Source organism: Pieris rapae, chromosome 22 (assembly GCF_905147795.1).
Source record: "Pieris rapae chromosome 22, ilPieRapa1.1, whole genome shotgun sequence".
Classification (NCBI taxonomy): domain Eukaryota; kingdom Metazoa; phylum Arthropoda; class Insecta; order Lepidoptera; family Pieridae; genus Pieris; species Pieris rapae.
Window position 1 is genome coordinate 173,029 of NC_059530.1, and position 26,866 is coordinate 199,894.

Genomic DNA, 26,866 nt, shown 5'->3' on the forward strand with positions numbered 1-26,866 from the left:
ATATATGGGATATGGTGGAAGCTGTAGAGGTAAATTTTGTGCATAACCCATGCTCATTCTTCAAAATTCTTATTATATAATAATATATAAGAACTGAGTTTGTGGATTCTCATAAAAAAACATGCCATCGATTCAAAGTGTTTTGTGTTTTTTCTATCATACTTTCGCACAATGTATTTATAATTCAGATAACAATTCTATTTTCATGAATCTCAGAAAAAATACACAAAGGTTTTTTCTAGTTGAAAGTTTTGACTTTATGTATCTCCTAAAATACCTTAAAAATAAGTTTAATATTTGTAACCGCTGCAATGGTGTGTATTATTCTTAGAATAATAAGACATAGAAACCAAGTCCGCGCGTCAATTTTGAAGCACCTTAATTGGAGCCATAAATGGCTCCAAACGCCGGGCCGCTCCGTAGTGTTCAATGTCAACGCACGGCGAACGTGTCTCGCGAAAAAAAAATTATTATGACGATTTGTGCAGTTAAATTGTGTCACAACACATCTGAAAAACAAAAGAAATGTGATAACATCACTTTTCACAGGTAAGCTTTCAGTATTTCATAGTATCTTGTAGTTAATTAAGTCAAAATAGAACAAAACAGAAAAGTTTTAATTCAATGCACAGTGTTGCCCGATTGTTAAAATATTTTCCCATTTTAACTGACTTCATTGCTCCGACAAATTAATTTTAAAACAGTTGCTACTGTTACTTACTGTTGTTGTTGTTTAATGTAGGTGTTTGTGTGATTTAGCGATATCGTATACCTGAAATTGTATTACTTGAAAGTTGAGAAGTAAACGAACTTTATTTCCACACTTGTTAAAATTACAACTTATAGGAGTATTGCGTGTTGTTGTTCAAAGGATTCCCATCGACCCTGTTATTGCTGACAAGTGGGTGAAAAATATAAGGCTTAGTCGTGGAGAAGTATATTGGAAGCCAACCAAAAATACACGAATATGTTCAAAACATTTTAAGAATGAAGATAAGTACATAACACAGGGTGGATCGTGTAGGTTGCGTCGAAATGCTGTCCCTGTTAAGGTATAATTATCAAAGCATTATTTAGTACTTATTATGTGTATTTTGGGATTTTGTGACACAATGTTGATAAAAATAAATGAAGCAAATGATAATAAAATTACTTTTTTCAGGATTTACATATTTCATGCACAGGCACAGATGATCAATTGGATGAAGAAGATAATGTGGATGAAAATTCATAATTGTATACAATAATTAAAATATATATATTTTTACGTGTTGTTGTTTTCTTTAATTCGTTTCTTAAAAATAAACATTCCCGTATTATAACAATATTACACATCCACACTTTACCACACATAGCTATTTATGCATTATTGCCAAAAACAAATGGTTATCAGTGGCCGAATCATTACCCCACTTTCGGGAAAACTGGACCTTCACTGGCAACATTACACAAGTGTATGTGTGCGTGTCGCCGAGCGTAAGCACGTAATCGGCCCGCCTGTGTGAACCGGTTTAGTGCGTCACTTTTGACAGAGCGCTTGTATGAAGACTATCTTTCTATGTCTAATTATTCTAAGGTATTATTATTAAACATATTATGTATCTGATATATTTGTTGAATAAAAACTTTCATAGGCATCACCTAGAGATTAAAATTATATTTTATATGTAAATACATATATGTATTATATATGTAACATAATGTATAAATAAAATAAATATTTATTTTTACATTATGTTACCTACATGAATAAATGATTTCTGAATTTGAATTTGAACTTGAGAAATAAAAGTACAGTTGTTATGAAGATTATAGACATCTTTAATATTGTGACAGTGACATCTTAACCGTAGGATTGTTAATGTAATTGTCAAAAATTATAATCACAATAGTATCGTTTGATTGTCATACATATGTAATATAGTGAGTATTACTAAAAATATAGGCGTTTGTTATTGATTTTACAAATTTCATCATACTTACAGAAGCGTAAACTTACACGGCGCTTTGTCTGGAGTTCTAGTGACTAGTACAAATAGCCTTTTCCTTACCCTGTGACCTTCAAAGTTCAAAAAGTATATCAGAAAGCTATTCTTTCATTCGTTGGTGTTTGTTCAGTTGAAAAACATATTTATTACGTCAGTGTAAATAATTTGGCAGTGTTCTTGTTATTATTCACGTACGGTAGTTGCTGGCGAATAGTCTTGTTTTGACCTTGAACTCACAACAGCTGGTACACAATCTGTAAGTTCTATTTTAAGATAACTGGATTTTAAAATTTCTTTATAATTTTTTATTGAATTTCACTGATATTTAAACAGAAAGAACTAATAAACTAGATTATTTTATTTTACACCCTTTCACTTTTGTAATATTGTGCAATGTTACATTGTAATTAAATTACAACATAGAGTATTTCATAATAATATGAACTATAATGTCAATAAAATACTCTAATTACATAGTTTTAACTAAATATACTGACAGTAATTTTCTTTTTAAACTTAAATGGGGTTGGATCTTATACTCATTGCTTTTTCTTTGCCTTTTCAACTTTTTCATAGCTTGGCACAAATATTATGATGTTGAAAGATATTTCTAAATTACAAAAATCAAAAGATACTATTATAGTAAGTTGTCATAAAGACACTTGAAACATTTTAATTATAAATGTCCAATAAGAAATTGGATTAATTAAAACTAGAGCTGTATTTGTAAATTATTATAAACAATGTTTTATCAGTTATAGATTTATGATTATGCTATCATTATGAAACAATAAAAATGACTGTATACTCCTTATCTATGATAGTTTAAATCTTTTGAAAAATAATACTGTTGTTTGTCTTTGTTATAATGACCATTGTGTTATTGTGTTATTAAGTATCAAAGTAGGTATCAAGTAAGTATTAGGTATCATACTATATTCTATTGATACCTAATACTTCCAAACGGAAGAACTTTGAAGTTTTAACTTCAATCCGTTAAAAAAGTGTTTTCTTTGAATGTGAATATATTAATGAATCTGATGCAACATAAGTAAATAAAATCTCATTATTTGTATAACATTTTCAAAGATTTCAAATTATTATAAGATTTTAAAATAAATAATGTTACAAACAAACTACCCATGGTAAACAGTACAGGTGTCAGTATAAAAATCTGTAAAATTCTGGCTTACTGATAAAAATGTGGTATGAATCAGTGCAACAATCGTAAATTAAAATGATTAGTTCTGTGCCCTTGCCAATTAATGTTACCAAATTCGTATATTGTATTTCATTGGAATAAATCATTTAAAAAAAACTTTCAGACTAACATGGATTCATTCTTCAGCCTGTTTGATCCCTCCGATGGCCAAAATAAACCAAAAAAGAGACATAAAAATGACCAAGAGAAATGTAATGATGCTCCTAAAGGTAAGCATAGAAAAAAAAACCTAATACAAATTTTTGTTTTTAACCATCAAATTTTTATGTAATATATAATATATCTATACTAATATTATAAAGAGGAAAGGTTTGATTTTTGTTTGTTTGTTTGTTTGTATGAATTGAATAGGCTCCGAAACTACTTGGCAGATTTGAAAAATTCTTTCACTGTTGGAAAGCTACATCATTCCTGAGTGACATAGGCTATATTTCATTTTCAAAAAAAATAGGCATCCTTACTAAAATTACGATAACATTAACATTTGTTTATTATTTGATACAATTCTAACAGATGGCGCTGAGTTAAAGGTAGTTTAGTTTAGGTCCGTGTCGTGGTACCAACGTTTCACATAAGTTCTCCTACGGTTTCCCTTGATTAATTTAGTACTATGTAATATAACAAAAACCTTAGCCACAGCAACGCTTGGCCGAGTCTGCTAGTATATAATATTTCCAGGAAGACGCCGTGGTCGCCGCGGCCAGGGTAAAAACGAGACACTGCCAGAGGAATCGTCTTTCCTCTGTGAGCCACAACTCAGCACCGAAATCCTTGTCAAGGACTGCAGCTATATCGAAAACTATATTGAAGTTAATAATAAGGACGAAGGTGAGAAGCGTTGGCCTACTGGTTTCACTAAACGACTCTCCATTTCAACATGTTATCTAAAAAACAAATGATTACGAAACATAGAAATCTGTAGCCCAGACCATTTAGGTCTGTTAGTCTGCCACTGGATGATGAAAAAGAATCGAAAATACCAATTGTCATTGCTAAGTAATTCCGAGTTGATATTATTTTATTTTAACATTCCATTCCCGTGCAAAATATTAAAATAGTGTTTGAATACAAATAATATTTTCAAAACTCCAGATTCTAAAGAATCGGACAAAAAGCCGCGTAGGCGCAACTCGGGAAGGAAATCTCGACGAAGGAAAAACAAAATTTCACCCGGAAAAGATCTCTTGCCCGGGATGGCTTGGCATGAGGAAGCTAATTGTAAGGAGTTTTACTATATTAGCGCACTTGTGTTCGATGTTCAATGCAATAGATGTTCGCTTTTTCAGAACCGTATTGAAATCGGTATAGGAATAGGAAAATATATATAAGTATACATAACTTGGCAATTTTAATAATACATTGGATTGTTTTTGGTATATTACATTCGGATTCTAATCATCGTAACATACTGTGTGGATCACAATTTTTCTCTACACGAGAATATCTTATGTTGACTTACTATATAGAGCAGTGTTGGCCTAGTGGCTTCAGCGTACGACTCTCATACCTAAGGTTCGATCCCCGGCTGTATCAATGGAATTTCTTTCTATTTGCGCATTTAAAATTTGCTCGAACGGTGAAGGAAAACATCGTCTTAGACCCAAAAAGTCGACGACGTGTGTCAGGCACTGGAGGCTGATCACCTACTTGCCTATAGATTTAAAAATGATCATGAAACAGATTCAGAAATCTGAGGCCAAGACCTAAAAGAGGTTGTCGCCACTGATTTATTTATTTTTACTTACTATAGAATGAGGATGTTTGTTGCCATGGTAACGCTGTTAATACGATGCTAAAGAATGCACGTTTTATAATATTTAATTATAAAATTCTTGTTAACATTGCTTTTAATTTTACGGTGACATCTTCACTTAGGTGCGGGCGAAACACCAAACCTGAACAACCAATCAACGAAGCTAAAAACCACAGACGAAAAGCTCGGAAAGATTGTCAATAACCTTAAAAATGTGAAAGAAGACAAGAGAGACGACTACGAAAGAGTCTATAATGTAATTGATAAGTTGGAGAAGGTCGGGATCAAAGATAATATGTATTTGAGCGGAGACTTTGATGACGATAAATGGGAGAGTGATTTCTTCTATAGCGATGATGATGAAGAATTCAGGGATGATAGGTACGATTTATTTATTAAACTATTTAATTAATAATTTTTATTAAAAAAATATATATCAAATTTTTTTTAGTACCTCGGATGCAGATGACACAGGTGATGAATATTTTGGATGCCTCCCCCCAGAGCCAAGGTTTGGCAATGTGGAGTACAAGCTGCAACTGGTGTCCCCTTGTGAGAGACGGTTTCAGCATTTGGTCACCCAGGTATGGCCCCTAAAACATCATCAAACAAATATTTTCCGAGCAGTTATTCTTCTAAGTTCTTATTTTGATGGTACATATTCAATTGTATAGTAATTCTTTTAATCTAGAGAATAATAATTGTTGGTTTAGTTAAAATGGCGCCTTCGGTCGGGTGGTGGGACGGCCGTGTACGTCATAGGGGTGAGGGACTGCGGGGCCCTGAAGGGACTGAGAGCGAACGCCTTGAGGGCCTCTCTGAGGGCGCTGAGAAGGATGGCGAGCGCCATCGGGGCGGTTTTAGTATCGGTGCGAGCGAGACGGGTAGCGTCCAATCGGGCAGTCGCCGAGGTTTATATACGGAAGGTGAGTCTCTTTTACTGTTAATAATTTCCAATACAAAACTATTATTTTATCATAGAAACAGATTTTAATATTTCTATACATTTCATTATCGACTTCGACAACTCGACAAGATACTATTTAATTTTTTAAATATAAAAATTCTATCAAATTAGTATTTTAATTTAATTTTAGACACATTGTTAAGTGCTAATCCTAACTATAATCGATTGGATTCTAACAGTAAAGGTAATATTTGTTGTAGTTGGCAGATACTCAGCAAAGTGTAGAATTGAGGGTAGCCGTGATGGGTGCAAATGAAGCCGGCAAATCTACCCTCATTGGAGTTTTAACTCAGGGTAAGGTGAATTTTTTGGTTCCAGGACGACCACAGAATCCAAGAATTTGTATTTATTTATAAGTAATCTATTATATTACTTACGTATTATAAAAGATAACATGAGCAAATATACGAAGCAGAAAATATAAGTAAATTAAGTAAATTGATAGATTTAAAAAAAAAGAAAGCTGAAATAAAATAAAAAATAAAAACAAATTAATACTGTATAGAAAAAATAAATTGTTATTACTGCTAAATGAAGTAAATCTTCTCGCTTCTAAAATTGCTAAATTCGTATAAGCAGTCTATGATTTAACTCCTCGTTCAGCTTGATTTTGAACTCGGTCAGGTGAGTTGGACAACGGCCGGGGCAGCGCCCGACTGAACATGTTCCGACATCTGCACGAAGTGAAGAGCGGCAGGACCTCTTCGCTCAGCCACGAGATTCTGGGGTTCGATGCTCAGGTAGACCAATTTTATACAACTTTAACAGAGATTACAAGAAAAACTGGATGAATGTTGCTCAAGACAAAGAGAAATGGAAAATGTGCAGGAGGCTTTAAACTTAAAAGGGGTCTAAAAATAAATCTAATTTAAATTTTGTTTAAAACTTATACTAATATTATGGTTACGCAAGATGTCACATGGTGTAATGGTTGCATCTCCTTACAAACATTGTGTAAAAAAAAACTTAGCGATTAAAAAGAGTGGCGGAGAGTTTATTGCCAGTTCTTCTCTTCCGTTCTACGCCCTTGATTTGAGAACTGGCAGTAAATGTAAATTCACAATTAATTTAATTTTTTTGACGTTCATAAGTGTACTTCTTTACCTATAATATGAATTAAGATATATTTGTTGGTTTGTTTTGTTTATAAAAGAATGTAAACTAACCAATTGTTGAATGGATTAATAAAGCTTTAATAGTAATAATAATAAAAGAGATTGTCGATTCAGGGTAACGTGGTGAACTACGGGTGTTCGGAGCTGATGACGGCCGAGCGCATCGGGGAGAGGAGCGCGAAGCTAGTCTCGTTCTTGGACTTGGCTGGTCACAGCAAATACCAGCGCACCACCGTGCACGGGCTCTCGGGCTATTGTCCGCATTACGCCATGATTGTGGTGGGTGTCTGCTTCTCTTGGATTTCATCGATTTGCGGCATATTTTTAATTTTTATATTCCGCAGATCTCCGCCACCGCGGGCATAACGAGCATTACGGAAGAGCACATAGGACTGCTGCTCGCCCTCGATATGCCTTTCTTCGCTGTCATCAGCAAGTGCGAGTTGGCCAATGCCGCCGTGGGGCCGTTGGTCGACAAGTTGAGGGCTCTGCTGGTGAACGCCAAAAAGGTATACAAAATTGGAGCTCTTGAGTTTTTCCCATTCATAAATTGTAATATAACATTCAAGTTCCGATAATGTGTCACTTACTAAGAACCCTTAAATAAGCCAAGTTAGTTTTTACTTAATTATAACTTATAAGCTCACAATTTAAACGACAGCCAGTTGACAGCATAAAACAGAGAATTCGATTTCACATAGCTCTACCATAACTGCCACCGATTTCTTTTACTGATATGATAACTACATTTCATTCTTTATAATACAGAGTAAAAAACTTCGTTAAACATTAAGCAGCCGAAAGTACTGGGAAATAAAGTTTTGATGTTAAGTCTTAGTTGTGTAGCTGGTCTTACAGGATTTCTGGTTGTAAATAAACAAATTTGCCTTTTAGTTAATTAGAGACAGTTACATATAAGGGATGAGCGAATGAACCTCGGACATAATACAAATTTTATTTTTAGGTAAAATTTGTATATAGTCACACGCTTTAATGATTTTCAGAAACCTCTATTAATCACTGATGAGAATTTGGCGCGAAATTGTGTCGTGCCTCAGAAGTCAATACTCGACACCATAGACGATACGGACCAGAGACAAGATGAGTGAGTAGCAAAATATATCTAGAATAGATCTATCTATACCAGTCTTGTTCTCGTTTGAGCGCTGTCAAAAGCGTCATACGTCAGAATAAAAACAAACATATTATCGTTTATTATCCAGAGAGGAAGTGGAACAAATTCCCGTGTTCCCCGTGAGTTGCGTCCGCGGCGTGGGTTTGAACGCCCTCCACGCGTACCTGCTGGCCTTGAGACCGCCCACGGAGGACTCCCAGCCCAGTTCTGTAGATACGGTGAGTTTGGTAAATTAAGTTAAAATAGATTTTGTTTTTTATATATCAATTTGTTTTTTATAGAACAGGGGCAAACGGGTGAAAGGCTAACTCAATTTTAAGTGATACCGCCCATGGACACTTTGCGTTGCCAGCCCAAGTTATATTGGTTCGGAAATACTTCAGTACTAAATCAATATAATTCTGAGGGGAAATGTTTGTGTGCTTTTGAATTAATCGTCAAAATTATATTTGAGTATAAATGATGGGTCTAAAGATAAAACCTTGGTTGTTGGCAGGAGAGTTGCGAGTTCCAAATAGACGAGATCTTTCACGTGGGGGAGTCGAGCGGGCCCGTGGTGGGGGGGCTCGTGGCCAGGGGGCGGCTTTTGGAGGGGGACGACCTCATCATAGGTAATCTTCTCGTTAGCTCTTCTTCCTCTTCTTATGTTTAGCCATATATTATCGAATATTTATAATACATATTTTCCTAAATTATTATGTGTTTTGTATATTTTTAAAGTTCAATTGAGGTTTGAATAATAATTAAAACAAATAGATGACCTAAAAAAAGAATTATCTATAGCTAGTCTTTTCCAACGTAAGGCCCATGCACTAGGGGGGGGGGGGGGGGACAATGTCATTGTTAAGGCATTTTGTAGTAGTTCATTATTCGTTAACCAATTCCTAGTGATTTCTAAGGGTGGTGCTCACAAAATTTTAAAAATCACTAGTCTTAAGCTATACTCCGTGATACTGTCTTCATTTATGGTTACGAACCCAATAAGTCCTGGAAGCAGTCAACTAAAGTTGAAGATAACACAGGTCCATTGGACACGGGTGAATTCGTCGAAATCTCTGTTAAGACCATATTCCGGAACCGCGTTCCCTGCGGTTCGGCCAGAGCGGGGCAATCCGCGTCCCTGGGCCTCAGCCGGGATCCGCCCAACCTTCGGCCCGGGATGGTCCTTCTGACTCGGCCCGGCCGATACCGAAGTGGGCAGAGGCCGGTGTGGGGGTGCACGGAGAATTGTACGAAATCGGTGAGAGAGAGAAAAATACCTTAAGTAATATAGTGCCTAACCTCGTTGCAATGATAATAAACACGGAACCTAACCTAACCTAACCCTAGTTACGACAATAAAGATAAAAAATGTTTTTTTATTATGTATATGAAAATGTTGATGAATTTATTTGACCAGCCCACAAAGATACCAAATTATGCTATTTACATTTCAGACGTCTCAAATGGTACCAAAAACGCAGAACCAAGAGAAAAATCGTAAGAACGTGAAGAGAAAAAACAATTTCCTTCAAGAAGTGACCAATTTACAAAAGATCTTGACCAAAACGCTGCCGTTCGACAAAAACGTCAACGAAATGGACAAAAGCGGCATCGGCCAGGTGGAAGGCGTCGACGAGTTGTTCAGGGAGGATTTCGACAAGTCGACGGGCGAGAGAGAGGAGAGCGGGAAATGCGCCTGCGCAGGTCGGGTCTGGCTGGAAGACCCCAACGACCCGAGGGGCTGTTTGTATTTCCAGGTCGGTATAGAACTATCGTCATGGAACATTTCGTGGTCATTACCAGCTCTTGACTTGGTGAACTTGCAGGCGACGGTGCTCGTGATCCGCCACTCCACGGCCATTTATCCGGGATTTCAGTGCACGGTGCACGTCGGGAACGTTCGGCAGACGGCCATCATCGAGGTATTTCTGTTGTTTATGAAGTCATCTATTCCTCACGAACATTAGGCCTAACTGTCATCGATATCATCTTGCTCAAGGTTTAGATTTTCAGTACATGAAGTGTGTTTGTCCAGGGCATCTTGGCCCCGAACAGTGTGGTCCGGGCCGGGGAGACGGCCCCCGTGGTCTTCCGTTTCGCCCGATGCCCCGAGTACCTGCTCAGGGGACGGAGGCTGCTCTTCACTGCGGGGCTCGGAACCAGGTCGGGCGCCTTGGATTACGGTTCAAGAAGTGCCTCTTGTATTTAGAGTATTTGAATATATCTGTTATAATTAAATACTACTTTTTTTGTTTTCAGAGCTATTGGACGGATCACGCAAACCTTTCCCTACATACCTTGAGCGATTTAGTGAAATTTTAGGGCAAATCTGCTAATGGGTTTCAAGTTTCAACCCATATCTGGTCCATATTTGGACCAAACTTGATCCGATAAGGATGAAATTTCACCAGATTTCTGATTCAGATAAATCTATTAACCAACTTACATTCTTTTATATCACAATTTAGCAATTAATTGAATGAACACAAATTTTACCTATTTACTATGAAATTTTACAAAAACTAGTAATTATATATTAAAACACTAAAACTTCACCCAACCTCACATCTAGTTTCAAGAGTGATTTTGTCTCAAATAGACAATGTTTGACATATTTGATAATGCTCAAGTGTGACTTGAGATTTATTTTTAATAAAAATTCTTAAAGAACTTATTTTAAATGGTTTTTACATTAGTCTAATCGTTTTGTCTAGTCTAAACATTATTTAAAGAAGCATCAACTTGTTATTATGTACAATTTCCCCAATAAGGTAGACAAATTTCTGCCACTTTTTCACTTTTGTGACCTTTTAGTCTTGTTTCTATGTTTTGTTAGAAGGGTTCTTGGAGGGTTTTTTCCTGTAAATTTTAGACAGCTTGTGTAGGAGGCATTTGGAATGACAACCGTGGCGAAGACATTTATCAATCTCGCGATTTAACTACAAATATATTTATTAAGAAATTTTGCTCCCAGAGGCCAGAATGAAGCGATACAAAATCTGAAATTTTTATTTGTTGAATTTGTAGCGTTTGTTACGCTTATTCGCTCAAACTGCTACTCGATTTTGTAGATAAGAATAAATATTATATATCGTTCAATGTTTAGTTGTAAGAAATACATTTTAGTAGACTTCAGTTGATGTAATTGAACCACTGCTTAAGAAGGTCAGTATTAGGAATTGGTTCCTATTTATTTTGTCTTAAAGACTTCAATCTATTTATTGTTGAATTAAATTATGTTTTTGAGTTCAGTGACGTATGTCCAGTGTGGTTTTGATTAGGTAAAACAAAATACCAAAAAAATGGGGTTTAGAGTTGAAATCATGACGAAAAGCAGTCGCTTATAAGATTTGATTTGTTTGACGCTCGTTATGTTTTTCTGGCTTTATTTAGAAGAGTAGCCAGTTACCTACTTATTATTTTCCTTCAACGAATTGTGAAGTACAACAAAACTTATTTGTAATGTTTATACTAACGTAACATTTCTTTGAGAAGTTGTGAAATGGCACTCGTATTGTATTATTAATAAAAATGTAGATTACTTGTAATAAAAAATACACCAAAAATATGCACATTTTGAATATTAAAAATTGGAAATGAATATGTTTTTCATTTTGACTGCCTTCTGTGGATGGTTATGGTTATGGATGGTTTCATTTTAAGCTATTTTCAAATCAAATCAAAATATCTTTATTCATATAGGTAAATATGTACACTTATGAACGTCAAGAAAAACTAATTAAATTAATCGTAAATTTACATTTACCACCAGTTCGCAAGTCAAGGGCGTAGAGCGGGTAAGAAGAACTGGCAAGAAACTTTCCGCCACTCTTTTCAATCGCCAAGTTTTTAATACAAATTGTTTGTTTGAACTGGAGCAAATCAATCCCAAGGATTAGGATCATTTAAGTATTCGTCACATTTATAAAAGGCTTTATTAATTAATTTACTTTTAACAAGGGCTTTGAATTTATTTAGTGATAGTTCTCTAATTTCTCTTGGGAGTTTGTTGTAAAAACGAATATAATTTCCATATAAGGAGTGGTTTATCTTCTGGAGCCTGGTTGGTCGCACACTCAAATTAGTTCTATTACGCGTATTATACTGGTGAAAGTCATCATTTGTTTTAAAATCGTTTAAGTTTTTTTGTACATACAACAAGGCTTCAAGAATATATTGACCGCATAATGTCATAATATTTAGTTCCTTAAATCTATTCCGTACCGACTCCCTCGGGGAAACACAACAAATACCCCGAACAGCCCGCTTCTGCAACACAAATATGGATTGAACCTCTGCAGCAGCACCCCACAGTAAGGGAAATTCGTAAGGTATTCTACGACATAACGCTGTGAAAGTAGCTATGATAAACAATTTTAGCCGAATCCTTATCAGTAAGCTGTCGGATTTTCTTTACTGCATACTAGCGACCCGCCCCGGCTTCGCACGGGTGCAATGCTGATACTAAATACACTACAGAAAATCTGTGAACGTTGTATATGTATAAAAATGTGGGTTATCCATAAGAGATAGACATATATGTACCATCACGGACTTTTCTGTAGACCTTTTCAATGTGTACAATACTTAGTACATTATTTTGATAAAACTGGTAGGGTTCAGCCTGCGTTTGCAATGTAAGCGGAAAAAATGTAATTATTTACGACATCACAGTAGAAACCTCAAAAATAACAGTACTTCTCCACTATTTAATGGATGTTATTATACATATAAACCTTCCTCTTGAATCACTCTATCTATTAAAGAAACCGCATGAAAATCCGTTGCGTAGTTTCAAAGATTTAAGCATACAAAGGGACATAGGGACAGAGAAAGCGACTTTGTTTTATAATATGTAGTTATGCTGCAGAGCTCAGCCTATTCGAAAGAGTCTCTATATGTGGGCCCCACTGGAGTATCTATTGTTATGCCTAGGAATACAGTTGTGTCAACAAAGTATAGTTCACTGTCCTTAACTTTCAGGTTACCAATATCTCGCTTTGAGTTATTAGTTGTAAATTTAATACATTTTGTTTTATTCTCATTAAGCAGTAAGTTATTCACATTAAACCAGTTAACTATACGAGAGATGGATTGTTGACATCGTTCAATAATATGTTTTTCCTATTCACTTTAAATAAAAGTGAAGTGTCATCAGCAAACAATACCATCTCATGAACTTCGTTGACAAAGAATGGGAAGTCGGTTATGTAAATCAGAAATAAGAAAGGCCCGAGAATCGAGCCTTGAGGGACGCCGATTGACACCTGCGAACCCGGAGAGGTGATATGCACTTTTTGGATCCTTCCCTTTAAATATGAATTCATCAGGCTGGAAGCTTTGCCATCAACGCCATAGTGTTGAAGCTTTCCAACTAGTATATCTGGATGAACACAGTCAAAGGCCTTTGACAGGTCACAAAAGACGCCGACACCATCATATAATTCTTCCCAGGCGTTAAATATGTCCGAAATCAACTTCACACCGGCATCGATTGTGGAGCGACCCTTACTAAAACCATACTGTTTATTATGTAGGAGTTTATTTTTATTAAAATGTAAAGAAAGTTGGTCTAGCATTATCTTTTTAAAACCTTAGCTCAACGCGGGAAGCACTGAAACAGGTCTGAAGTTTGACGGATCAGACTCACTACCTGCCTTAAATAATGGAGTAATCTTACTTAATTTCATTTCGTCCGGAAAGACTCCACAATCGATACATCTGTTAAAAATAATAGACAAAGCATCATGTCATAATATGGTGTTATTTTGTGGGGTAATGCAGCTGACATTAAGTTGATGTTTGTGGTGTCAGAGCGGTCTGTGGGTTGTCCCCTTGGGAGTCAGTCCGAAGGAAGTTTAAGCAATTACATATTTTGACTTTGGCATGTCAATACATTTATAGGAATATTCTGTATGTGCTGTACAGCGCCAGGTTTGCTTGGGACGGCCACGCAATATTCAATTTGCAAGCATAAAAATCAAGTAATTAGGTCGGAGATTAGTACATTTATACTATTTGTGTAATTTTGCTACAGTTCGTTTAAAATTTCCTTAGTATACCAGCCAGGATAGCAATTTTAAGGATAATTACAATTCAATCAATCAATCAAATTATTGACAGCACTTGTATTTCACTAGGGATTTTGTTGAAAAAACGTAATCAATTTTTCACAATTTACTTAAAATTTATTACTCGTTTTATGCAGCCTTGTGGTTGGTTCGTTTATTTTGTCTTTATTATGAGTATCATCATAAAGACAAAATAAACGCACCAAATCATGGAAGCTACTATTCTTGTTAAGGATATGTATTTTTTCCGCATATACAAAATATTATTCTCATAAATGTATTGACTTCCCAAAGTTAAAATATGTAATTCTTTAAACTTCTTGATACAATATCATCCGCCACGATAACCCGCAGATCTCACTTATAGCTCGCTTTTGCACTACGAAATATCGCTTTAATATCCGCTGCATTACCCTATAAAATAACACCATATGACATGATACTATGAAAACAGCTGAAATAAGTTTTGCTGTATTCTCATCCGTAAGATCGCGTATCCTTCGAAAGACCTTTGTGTCGGCCCCACTGGAGTATACTATCTAAAGTAGGTAATTCCTAAGAACACCGCATTATCTTCAGTCTATTTTTCATCTTTAATTATTATTATTTTAGAATGACTACTTTTTACATTTGTATCTAGTTAGGAATTAATACATTTTGTCTTCTTTTCATTTCATTTTATTTATTTAAGCATTCCTACAGCTAATCACTAAACAAACAATTACATTACACACAAAAGCCAAAAACGGAATACACATTGAAACAGAAACATAAAGCACAGTTGTAAGATTGATTGATTAGTAGATTAAAATATGTATATTAATATGAAGGAACAAACAAAGCCATTATTAGTAATAGATACTTGAGTTTTTGAAATATTTTTTTAAGAATTTTTTAGTCACATTTAATATATCGATTTGCTGGTATTCATGTATTCATGTTTATTTATATTGTAATCTGAAGGTATGCGATGCATAACCGAATTTCGTAAATAGTTGGTCTTAGAACGAGGAATTTCGAATAATTGGATTTGCCTTGTGTGATGAAGGGGTCTTAAAAAGTAAAAGCGATAACAAGTCAGGGCAGTCAATTAAACCATTGCAAATAGCATGTAAATATATAGGGTCGCATTGTTACGTCTACATTCAAGGGATTCAATACCAAAGTACCTACTTGCAGGAATCTAAGTAGCTACTAAACTTTTGGAAATCCTTAGAAACTTAAGGAACTTTTTTTTAATGTTCTCTATTGCTTCAATGTATTTCTTGTAGATGGGAGACCAAACAATGCTTGCATATTCTAGTGTGCTCTTAACAAAAGCAAAGTACAGGCATTTTATACAATTTATGTTATTGAAAGATTTGCATACACGTTTGACGAAGCCAAGTTGTTTATATGCTTTTTCTATTGTAGGTATTATCTATATGATTAGAGAAACACATCTTATCATCTACTAGTATCCCCAAGTCTCCAACTAAATTCACCTTTTTAATTATTGTATCTCTTAATGTAAAACAAAATTGTATTTTCTTATGTTTGCGAGTAAAAGTAATTTTACTATGTACATTTTTCAATATTTAAGGATAGTTTATTTTTTTGTAATAGGTTTCCAATCTACTACGATCCCGTTGAAGTTGAACACAGTTATCTATAGATTTAATTTTTAGAAATATTTTTTTTATCATCTGCAAACATGAGATATTGTGAATACTTGAAACAACTTTTTATATCATACAGATAAGCGCTGAACAACAACTGACCCAGTATGGACCCTTGAGGTACAACAGATGTCACATTTATAAATGTGCTCTTATGCCCACCCGTTACTACCGCCTGCCTTCTATTGGTTACATATGATTTGATCCATCTGTATAGATCTCCACTAATTCCTAGCGCTAATAGCTTATGAAGGAGAATGACATGATCGACCTGATCGAAAGCTTTTTGGAAGTCCGTATAGAGAGCATCAACTTGTTCTCCTTCGTCCATTCCCTTTATACTCGGTAAAAACAGTCAGGTTGCTGACAGTTGAACGATTTTTGGTAAAACCATGCTGCTACTGTGGTAGTTGTCTTAGGATAGGAGGACTTAACGTTTTACTAACTAATTTTTCAAATAATTTGCCAAATGAATTTAGAATCGAAATTGGTCGATAATGTTCTATTTTATTTCTAGATCCTTTTTGTGGATTGGAACAATGTGGGCTTCTTTCCATTTGGATGGGAAACTACTTTTCGTTTACTTTAAGATTAAGATTATTTGTATCAAACCAGTACACTACACTGGAGATGACACTTTTCGTTTACATCGTAAAGTTTCAAGATTTCGTCGTTTCACTTTAAATAAAAACGTAGTGTCATCAGCAAACAGTACTAACACGTGAAGATCAAATTAATGATCTCGTCTATATACATACATGCATATATAGACGAGGAATAAGAAGGGACCAACTTTGGAGCCCTGCGGTATACCCATAGTAACAGACGACCCCCGTGATATCGTTCACCTCTAGAATTATATCTACATATATAGACACTGTCAAAATCCTTTGATAAATCGCAAAAAATCCCAATACCATCATGAGAATTTTCTCAAGCATTGAAAATCTCAGAAATTAATCTAATTCCAGCATCGGCTGTGGAGCGACCTCTTGTAAAACCATACTGCTGGCTATTGTCTGAGTTGGCTTTAGAAAAATTCGAAAGGCTTTCAATACGACTATTTTTAATTATCTTATGTATAGATAGATAAGAAAGGAAATTAAAGATTTAATCTAATTCAATCAAACACCAAAACGCCTACTCGTGCTGGATGATTTGGTATGGATAAAAATTAATGTAATTTTCTTTTAAAAATGATGAATTTCGCAAGAAATAAAAGGATTTTTAATTATCTTTTAAAAAATTTATTTCAATAAAACTCAGCTTACATACATTCCTTTTACAAAATAACACTTATTAACTATTATCAGTCAGCGAATAAAACATGTTATTAATTCCATACAAAACTAAAACTTCATACAAAATTAAATTTTCTTAGACAAACAGAAACGTAAGTAGATTTGAAAAAACAAATACAATATAAGTATACAACTATAATAATATATAAATCACACAAGTGAAAATGCGATGCATTTTGACATTTCTACAGGAGTAGTAGCGCGAAGACTTATTTTGAATATTTACCCTTCAAACCTGAAAGAAGGCACTTTGTTTGGACAATGAAATTCAATTCAATTTACATTTAGAAGTAACAAATTTTTAAATACTATAAATATGTAATCCTTTTTATTTCATTCCCTTATCCAAGTTTTACGACCAATTGTCGTAGCCATTCAAAGTACCTACCTAGTTTTTGTCAACATGATCAAAATTAAGATATGTAAATGTCTTCGTTTTGGAGAACGTCATCTGTTAAATAATACAGTATATCGTAATACAAATGATCGTACACGGACATGAGTCGTTCGAATGAAATTTGAGATAACTTTACAAATTGCATCGAAAGTATAGACGAACAGTTGACGAAAGTATAAAAAACGCACTTAAATGTCTGCATTCCATTTACAATAATAGTAACAAAGATCATTTTATTAAACTGCAAACGCAAAACATATTTAAACTGTTGATCATATCGCTTGCCTCGGGAACAAAGCAGTAAAAGCAAAATCAATTTTTTTTTTAGGAAAAAAAGAAGGTAACAATGAATAGATGACTGGTACATTTCAAATTTAAATATATTTATCAAAATAAACTTATTTTTTTCCTATTCTACGATTTAAATATTGTTGTTGTGTTTAGATAAAATTGTTAATAACTAAATGCATATTATAGTAATAATAAAACTGAAGAGCAAAAGCGTTTTACGTTTATTTTAAAATTATTACGGACGAGACAGTAATCGCACATTACGTTGGTCATTTTGGCGAACGAACTAGAATGATTTTTTATTATGTATTAGGAGGCAAACGGGCAGGAGGCTCACCTGATGTTAAGTGATACCGCCGCCCATGGACACCAGCCAATAAAATTAGGAAAACTAATATTATTAACATTGCACAAATAATCGTCCATTTTATTATAGAAGGGTTTACAGAAATTCTAAAAAAAAATAACTCAGTTATCAAAAATGAGAAAAAATTAAAACAGTCGTAATAGAGCTTTACGACTTTGATCCCCGGGACAAGCGATATTAAGCTTAGATTAACATAAAACAGAATTATTATTGCGTATGTACTTACAACGAAAAAAAAATCTAATTTTCGAGAATTTATTACTTTGAGAGTGAGGTAGTTTATTAAATAAACATCTTTTATGTCATTGGTGGGCTTGGAGCGTTTTTACATATAAACTGACTGACTAAAACCCTGTTATACTTTTCTAAAACTTAACAAGCTTCTCTTTAGTCTATTAAATGACTTTTAGCTGCAATTAGTGGTTGTACTAATCACATTGGCATCCAATAAATCTCGAGCCAAATATGTCTTTATCGACGGAGCGCCCTCTCCCGGCCGAAACTCGCTTATGAGCAAGTCCTCAATGTCGAACGTGCCTTCTCTGTGACTCTTCATATGCACACCTAGGCATTCGCACAAGAGTTGAAAATCGCACAGCTTACAGCCGATATACTCAGTATTATCTAATGGCTTATGATTCAAGGTGTGGTCGTGGCACATAACATAGTTTGTAAAGAACACGTTGCATTCCGCACATTTGAAGATTTGGGAGGCGTTTTTGAGATGAGTATCGTTAGACAACGTCGGTTGCGAAGCGGCAACGGGTTCAGTTTTTGGAGGAGATGGGACACATTTCATTTTCTTGGCCAGGTCGACTCTATCAGATATAATTTTTCGCTTCTTGGATTGTATTTCATTAGCTTTGATTCGTGTAGTCGTGAAAGTCACTGGAGAAGTGTAAACGCGTATTTCGAAATCGTGTACTTGCAAGTTCAACGTCTTATGATGAATAAATTTATGGCGGATGAGACTTCGAGTGTTGAATTCCAGTCCGCAGATCGAGCAGGAGTTGGTCGATTGACATCTTTTTTTGGTTTTCAGGTGTCGTGATAGATGACTCTTTATGCTTTTTCTCACCAGAAAGTGCAAGTGACATTTGCCACACTTGTGCAATACTTTCAAATCGCCTAATGGTTTCTTCCTAATCGATTTGTAAACTGCCCTCTTGATATTTTTTGGAGTTTTCGCAAAGTCCTGATGTCTCGCCTGGGTGGGCTGACCACGGTTCTTCCGGCTTTCATTTATCTCCAACTTGTCACTGTCAATATCTTCTTCGTCAGCGGATTCGTTAGTTTGGATGACAAAGTCTTCTCGTTTGTATCTTCTATTATAATGGTGATTTTTCTTGTGCGCATGTAGACAAATTTTAGCAAAGAAATAATGGCAATAGTTACACTGAATTCCGTTTTCGATAACATGACGCGGTTCATCTAAGTGACTCTGTAGCTGTTGAGAAGTAAAAAAATGTACTTCGCATTTTTTACACTTATATAAGGTTGGACGCTTTTTCGTAAATGGCCGAATCGGTGTCTTGAGGGCATCGGTGCTGATCATCCTCAAAGACAGTTTATGGAGTCGTTTGAGGCTAAATTCGTTATCTTCGTTGTGTAGTTCCATGTGATGTTCAAAACTGTAACTGGATATTGTTATTCTACAAATTGAGCAGCGTTCACTCGGACCGGGCTCATTTCCTTTGAAATGGCAGTTCATGTGCTTAATATCGCCGTAATAGGTTTTGCACTCCGTGCAATACCAGAGCCAATTCTTCCGGGCATTTGCAATCGCAGCTTTACCGACATTGACGCACGCGACGAGGTAGTCCTTTATAGAGGAGCAGTTCAAATGAACGTTCAGGTGGTCTCGTATGGCTAACGCGTGGAACTTCAGGCCACATTTACACTGGGTCGGTTTAAAGTCATCGCTGCACCTCTTTACGTGGTTTCGAAGTTGGTTCCATTTCACGAACAAGATGCCACAAGTGCATTTATATAGAAAGCGTGACATTGGATTATCTTCCACTAACGCCTTTTTTCTGGGAGCCACTCGTTTAGCATTCGACGATTCATCAGACATCGATATCTCTGTTTCATGCGAGGTTGGCTCCGGAGTGTACTGTATTATGACAAGGTTATTTCGTGTCAAATTCGGAGCTTTCATGTGCTGTTCCATATGTTTTTTATACGACTTTTCTGAAAATTTTAAACCACACGAGCTACATTCACGGAGATTGTCGGGTCTACAGGTATGGGCAGGTGGCCTTTTGTGTGTGCATAGTTTGCATTTCTGGCATTCATAGAGCCTCAATTTAAGTTTACTCTGCAAGACGATCCTACCGTGTTTGAAAGGGACTATGTAGAATCTGTCTATGTTGTTGTGAAGTAACATGTGCTTCTTCAACCCCGAGGAGCGGTATTTTAACTTGCAACGGTTACACTTGAGGTATGTTTTATCTAATGAACAATTATGTCTTTTAATATTACATAAATTCTGAATTCCGGCTTCACAACGGAGACATTTGTAGAAGGTGGAACTGGATTTGGATTTGCCCTCTTTATTGGATGAATTAGAAATTCTGGACTGTCGGATCAAGTGGACGTTCAGCGAAAAGTGCTTTGGTTTATTAAATAAAATTATCCTGGTTTTGGTATCTGGTATGTGGTGCGATTCGTGCTCAACGAGAGACTCTCGGGTTACGAAGGCTAGTTCACACGACGAACAGGTGAATTTATCTTCATTTTTGCATACGTCTTTGTTATATGCGTGATCAAGAAGATGCATTTTATCTACGATGACATCGCAGACGGCGCACTTATAGAGTGTATGCGTTGACGGCCCATCATAATTCAACTCGAGCCGTAAATTTCTGTAGCAATTGTAAACACTTTTGGACAATATATGCGATTTTTGCTCATCACTTATCACTTTAAATACATTATCCCAGGATTCCGAAAGTAAATCTTCAAAATTAAACGGAAGCACGCAAAAAGAGTACTCATCGATTTCTGCGCCGTTGTGAAGATTTTGATGCCTCTCGAAGGATTGTTCTTCGAATATAAGATTGCATTTGGTGCATTTCATGCATTTGTCGCTTGGGGCTTTTTTTATTATATGGTCTTGGCTGTGTTCGACGGCTAGATCGTAATTGTCAAAAGTGACATTGCAGCATTGACAAAGAAAAACGAGGTTCCAAAGAGACTGCATGGTTAGATACTTCTGCATGATCTCAGCGTCAATATGATTAGTATTAGTGATTTCGTGATACTGCAGATGTATCTTGTAGGCGAGCTCATAATAATTCTCTTGGCATTCTTCGCAGTACACAGTATTTTCAATATTTTTTTCCTGTTTGGGCTTTTCTCCCAAATATTTCACTGTGGTATTACCCGCAAATTTATTCCAATCTGGAATTTTTGGTTTCATAACTTCTCCGGTATGTATATCTATAAATGTTACATTATATAGATCAAAGCTTTTATTTCGATGCCCCAAAATATGGTCGGCAAAACTCTTGTGAGAAAATCGCAGACCACAGAATCGGCAAATACGAAAACTTTTATTTTGGAGACACACACTCGTTCTGTGGTAATCCACATATTCGGCAGGATCATACGACTTGCACACATGACAATAATACAGGGACTTATTTTCGGTAAATTCTTTCAATCCCTTAACATTTCCACACAAGAACTCTACTACCAATAGATCAAAATTGCTTGAGTGTAACTTTTCGTGATTAATTATGCATTCAGGCGCGATTCTCAAGTTGCATTTCTGACACAAAATTCCATCTTTTTTTTGACATTCGATAACGTGCTTAGTATTTATCGAAGAACTATCGAATCCGACCTTACATTCCGTACACACCAGCAACAGTTTATCAAAAGCTTCCTCCGTAATCTCAATGTCATTTATTGTCGACATTAGTCGATGCTGTAGTTTGTGGCTCTCGAAATCCTGATACAGCAAGGATCTGTCACAAATGTCACATACAACTTTGGACTTGGCACCTGTACATTTCAGGAAATGAAGAAACACCGTCCTGCCCGACAGGGAATGTAGGTCACATTTGGGACATTTGAAAATTGTGTCTTTTGGTATAATAACAACGTTCTGGTCATTTCCGACATCTTTTGGCTCCGGCATCGTTTCTGTTTTCATAATCTGTGAAAAATCCTCCGTTTGGTGATTTTTTCGGTCACATCTGATATCTTCTTTGTCATTGTCACTCTTGTGTTTAATTTTATGTATGTTATAAGAGTTGAGCGTGGTAAAGGTAATATCGCACTCGAGGCAGAAATATTCTTGAAGGCTCGTCGCAATTTTCATAAAAAGCTCTTTGTGTTCTTTGCTTATGTGAGTATTTAAGTTTTTTATTGCTGTAGTCTTGAAACCGCACTCGCATGATCCGGTAAAAACCAGTCTTTTTGGAGACAAGTATATGGCTTGGTGATCGGCGTTGCAATGGGTGACATATTGCCAAATGTGTTGGTAGTGAGTTCCGCAGATGGGACAAATAATATAATTAAATTTTGGATTTTCTGTGTGTTCATCAGATTGTCTCGAATAGCTTGTCTTGTTTTCGCTTTTAGAAGTACTTTTGACCGCTATGCGTCTTGGTTGTATCGGTTTTGATGTACTTTTGAGAGCGATATTTTTTGACTGTCTAGCCGTGCTTTTGAGAGCTATGTTTTTGTACCCTTCGCCTTGTTTCGTTGTGGTCTTTCTGGCTATGTTCATTCTGTCGAACTTTGCCGTACTTTTTCGAGCTTTATTAGGCGGACTTAAACCTGTCCCATCGACATTTGCCGTACTTTTCCTTGGCTCGATATCTGAGTATATTTTATTGTAAACCTTACTATGACAAGAGGATATATGTTTCAAGTAAGTGTTGAGAACTTTAAAATGTTTTTCCGAACACATCATGCAATTTCCAGTATAGACTTCATTAATTGGATGTAATTTGTTCGTGTCGTGTTTGCTTTCTATATGTGCGAGATAATTACGATAAGTCTTAAAAACGTAACCACAAATCGGGCATTTTAGGACCATTTGTCCTAAATCTCCTGTCTGTGAGTCCCGTGTCACGACTTCTATTTCTTCTATGGGCACTAAGAGGGAATGATCGGAAGCGTTGTGGGCGTTTGAAGCGGATTGACTGGGAAAAAGAATCAAACATTCATCACAATAAAATGGATGTTTTTTCAAAATATATCCCCAATCCTTCAATATGACCTTTGCGGAGAATGGATCTCTTTCGATCACAAATTCAGAGTAGAGGCTGGTTTTAGTAACATTTGAACCGCTGTTTTCTGGATTGTTAGAGGCGACTCCTTTTTTTGGTACATTTGAGCCGATTATCATTTTATTTGGGATGTTTGAGCCGAGAACAATTGTGTTTTTCGTTAATAAGGAGCTCTGTTGAACGCCATTATTATCAGAACACTCAGAATCAGGAATTTCATAAATTATTGGATCTAAAAGGAAAATATATCGTTAAGATTAGCGAAATAAGATATCAATTAACAAGTATTGAGCAATGATTACCATTTGTTTTAATTTCATCTTCACATTTTTCATCTTCTACAATTATTGGTTCCGAGTCTACATTTTGTGTCCCTATGTCCTTCTCAAGTGGTAATTCTGAAATATAATAATAATATCAAGAGATACCCAACCATGTTCCATCAAGAGATATATTTGATTTTTAGATGAAACTACTTTATAATATACATTTAGAAAGGAAAAATCAAGGAAAGAGCGAGACCAAGAATCCGTTCTTTCAAAGACGACACCAGAAGTATGTCTTCCAATGCAAGCCGAGTTAAAATGATCTGACCTGAATAAAATATCAGGATTAATTTAATGATTTTCGAAATGGGTATTGGTACACTAAATTGAAAAGTAAACGATTCGGAAAACAGATTTTCTGATCGTAGGACGCGCATTATACTAAGTATAAAGTACTTCAATAGACGTTCAAGTCAGGCGACGAAGAATCTGATTTCGAAACCAATTATGCAAAATTGCTTGTGGCGGCGTCCATGCGTCGGGTTGTCTCTCTCCCTAAAATATGGCGAGAGGGCCGATGGCTGGCCATGCGTCATACTCGTGAACGGGTGCTACTTGTGGTGACTGGTCGTACTTGAATTCGTTTATGCGGTGATATTAGTTGTTTATACTACGTATTATGTAAGTCGTATGTAAGGCATGGTAAGTGCATGCTCTTAGCATCTTTCTCCTGCTGATGGAGGACAAACCTTTGTTTTTAATTTATTTTTATTATTCTTGATTAGGCAAGATGTCATATGGTACATGGTGTAATTCTTCTCTTCTGTTCTACGCCCTTGATTTGAGAACTGGCAGTAAATGTAAAGTTAGAAGCATTTAATGTATATTTCTTTTTTTGACGTTCATAAGTGTCCATTATGTTACCTACAAGAATAAATTATTTTCTTCTTTTTAAAATAACAATAAATGACATTCAGTCGCGCAAGTTTTTCTTTTCTATATGCCTTCTAAGTATCAGAAGTAACACTAGAAAAGGAAAGACCAATGAAGGATCTTGGTGGATTTATGCAAAACTCACGTTCCGGCATCACAAATTCAGTGGTGTGGGCAATATGAGATGGAGGAGAAACGCAATCAGAATAAGTTTACATGGTTTTTTACCAATGGCTTTATGATATTTATTTTTTCTATACTTTAATGTATATAATGTTTTTTGCATTAGGGATAGTTAGATACAAAAAGCTAGAAACCTACGGTATACGGTAGACACAGCTTGCCTGTTACATAGTAAGTTTCTCATAGAATTATTATAATGCATGCTGCATTCGCTAAACAAATTCGCAAAAGCTACATCAATCAATCAAAATATCTTTATTCATTTAGGTAAACATGTACACTTATGAACATCAAGAAAAACTAATTAAATTAATCGTAAATTTACATTTACCACCAGTTCGCAAGTCAAGGGCGTAAAGCGGTTAAGAAGAACTGGCAAGAAACTTTCCGCCACTCTTTTCAATCGCCAAGTTTTTAATACAAATTGTTTGTTTGAACTGGAGCAAATCAATCCCAAGGATTAGGATCATTTAAGTATTCGTCACATTTATAAAAGGCTTTATTAATTAATTTACTGTTAACAAGGGCTTTGAATTTATTTAGTGACAGTTCTCTAATTTCGCTTGGGAGTTTGTTGTAAAAACGAATACAATTTCCATATAAGGAGTGGTTTATCTTCTGAAGCCTGGTTGGTCGCACACTCAAATTAGTTCTATTACGGGTATTATAGCGTATATATATTATACGCGTAGTATACATCTTATATACACAAATCCTACCATTTATTTCTTCAACCTCAGGACATTGCACATCATCCACAATGATGACTTCTTCATTATTATTATGTTGTACTGGGTCTGAAATATTTGAAAACATGTTGAAAAATTTATTTCTTCAACTGTTAGTGTGAGGAGACCTATTTAAATTATCTTAAACCATTAATTTGTCACCATAAAATTGTGGTGTAAATATGAAATAGTGTAAATTAATTATTTGTAAGCTTTAAACCTATATTAATTATAACAATTTACATTATGCTGTTGAGCCATACTGTTTTTTAGGAAGTTTAGTTGGGTGCAGAAAGTTATAAAATAGTATAGAAAATATTTAAAGATTATAATAACTACCATTTCTCTGACCAAACTCGTCAATGCATTGAGATTTTGAAGTGGCTTCTATTCTGATGTTTGCAAACACCGTTGGTTCTAGAAATATACAAATAGATTAAAAATTAAAATTTAAATAAGTAATTATTAGATATAATCCAAATTATTTATAATAAAGTTTCAGAAATTGTTTATATTTTTTTAAAAGAATTGTTACATATTAAATTTAAAATGAATTTGAAATATACCTTCATCCTCAGAACTAATAATTTCTGATTTTATCCATGACAGGTCAGGAAATATCTTCTTTATAGAGGGATGCTCTAATACATCATGCTCCTCTATATCTATGTCTGACGACATGATCTGAAACTCTTATATCTGTACTATGTAAGAAATATATTATTTGTACAATATATCACTTATCTCAGGAGAAACACATGAGCAAAGGTATCTTCTTCCCAACAGTTAACAAAAAAATTCACCTTTCTAACTATAACACTGAAAAAGTATATATTTAGAGTTAAAGTATATAGTTATAGTAATATTTATATTGTTTGGTTTTACTTATAATTTCAATAGCAATTGTTATAATTTAAAATATGAATAAAAATTCAAGTACATAAAACTAGTGAAAACTGTTTTGTAGGTAACTAAAATTATACCGGCAGTTCTCACTTTGGAATTGACAGCACAGATGTTTAATAATTATACTTTAATTAAAATAGTATCATAATTCATAATACCCTAATACACTATAATATATACTAAACTAACAAGTTGAGCATATTACAATCAGTCTTCATACTTTAACGACGATTTATGGGTAATGGGTATTGACTATTGACTATTGAGTATGGCTGATTCATGATTGGTGTCACAGTTGACACTTCACATTAATCACCACAGGTTACATAATATATAATTATCACTTCAAATAGATTAATA

At 35.1% G+C, this 26,866-nt stretch overlaps 2 protein-coding genes across 5 annotated transcripts; one reads left to right on the forward strand and one right to left on the reverse strand.

Annotated features, from left to right (window-relative positions):
• The first annotated feature begins 3 nt into the window (after positions 1-3).
• Positions 4-11,523, forward strand: LOC111001476 (GTP-binding protein 2). 4 transcript variants are annotated; one of them, XM_045633215.1, is made up of 19 exons: positions 4-29; positions 3,314-3,419; positions 3,889-4,038; positions 4,303-4,428; positions 5,086-5,344; positions 5,415-5,547; positions 5,677-5,889; positions 6,131-6,224; positions 6,555-6,670; positions 7,160-7,324; positions 7,390-7,554; positions 8,050-8,150; positions 8,269-8,398; positions 8,677-8,791; positions 9,203-9,420; positions 9,617-9,919; positions 9,989-10,084; positions 10,198-10,325; positions 10,422-11,523. In XM_045633215.1, exons 1-19 carry the CDS (start codon positions 12-14, stop codon positions 10,462-10,464), a joined length of 2,679 nt encoding a protein of 892 aa, XP_045489171.1. In that variant the 5' UTR covers positions 4-11; the 3' UTR covers positions 10,465-11,523. The 4 variants fall into 4 exon arrangements, with proteins under 4 accessions (XP_045489171.1, XP_045489173.1, XP_022127081.2 ...); XM_022271389.2 differs by lacking the exon at positions 4-29 and adding an exon at positions 1,910-2,244; XM_045633216.1 differs by lacking the exon at positions 4-29 and adding an exon at positions 2,829-2,891.
• Positions 11,524-17,128: 5,605 nt separating this feature from the next.
• Positions 17,129-26,737, reverse strand: LOC111001481 (zinc finger protein 729). Its single transcript, XM_022271398.2, has 6 exons — positions 26,597-26,737; positions 26,167-26,419; positions 25,940-26,017; positions 25,592-25,669; positions 23,793-23,888; positions 17,129-23,722 (listed from the first exon to the last, which is right to left on the reverse strand). The coding sequence occupies exons 2-6, from the start codon at positions 26,279-26,281 to the stop codon at positions 18,654-18,656; spliced, it is 5,436 nt and encodes a 1,811-aa protein (XP_022127090.2). The 5' UTR covers positions 26,282-26,419; positions 26,597-26,737; the 3' UTR covers positions 17,129-18,653.
• Positions 26,738-26,866: the final 129 nt, after the last annotated feature.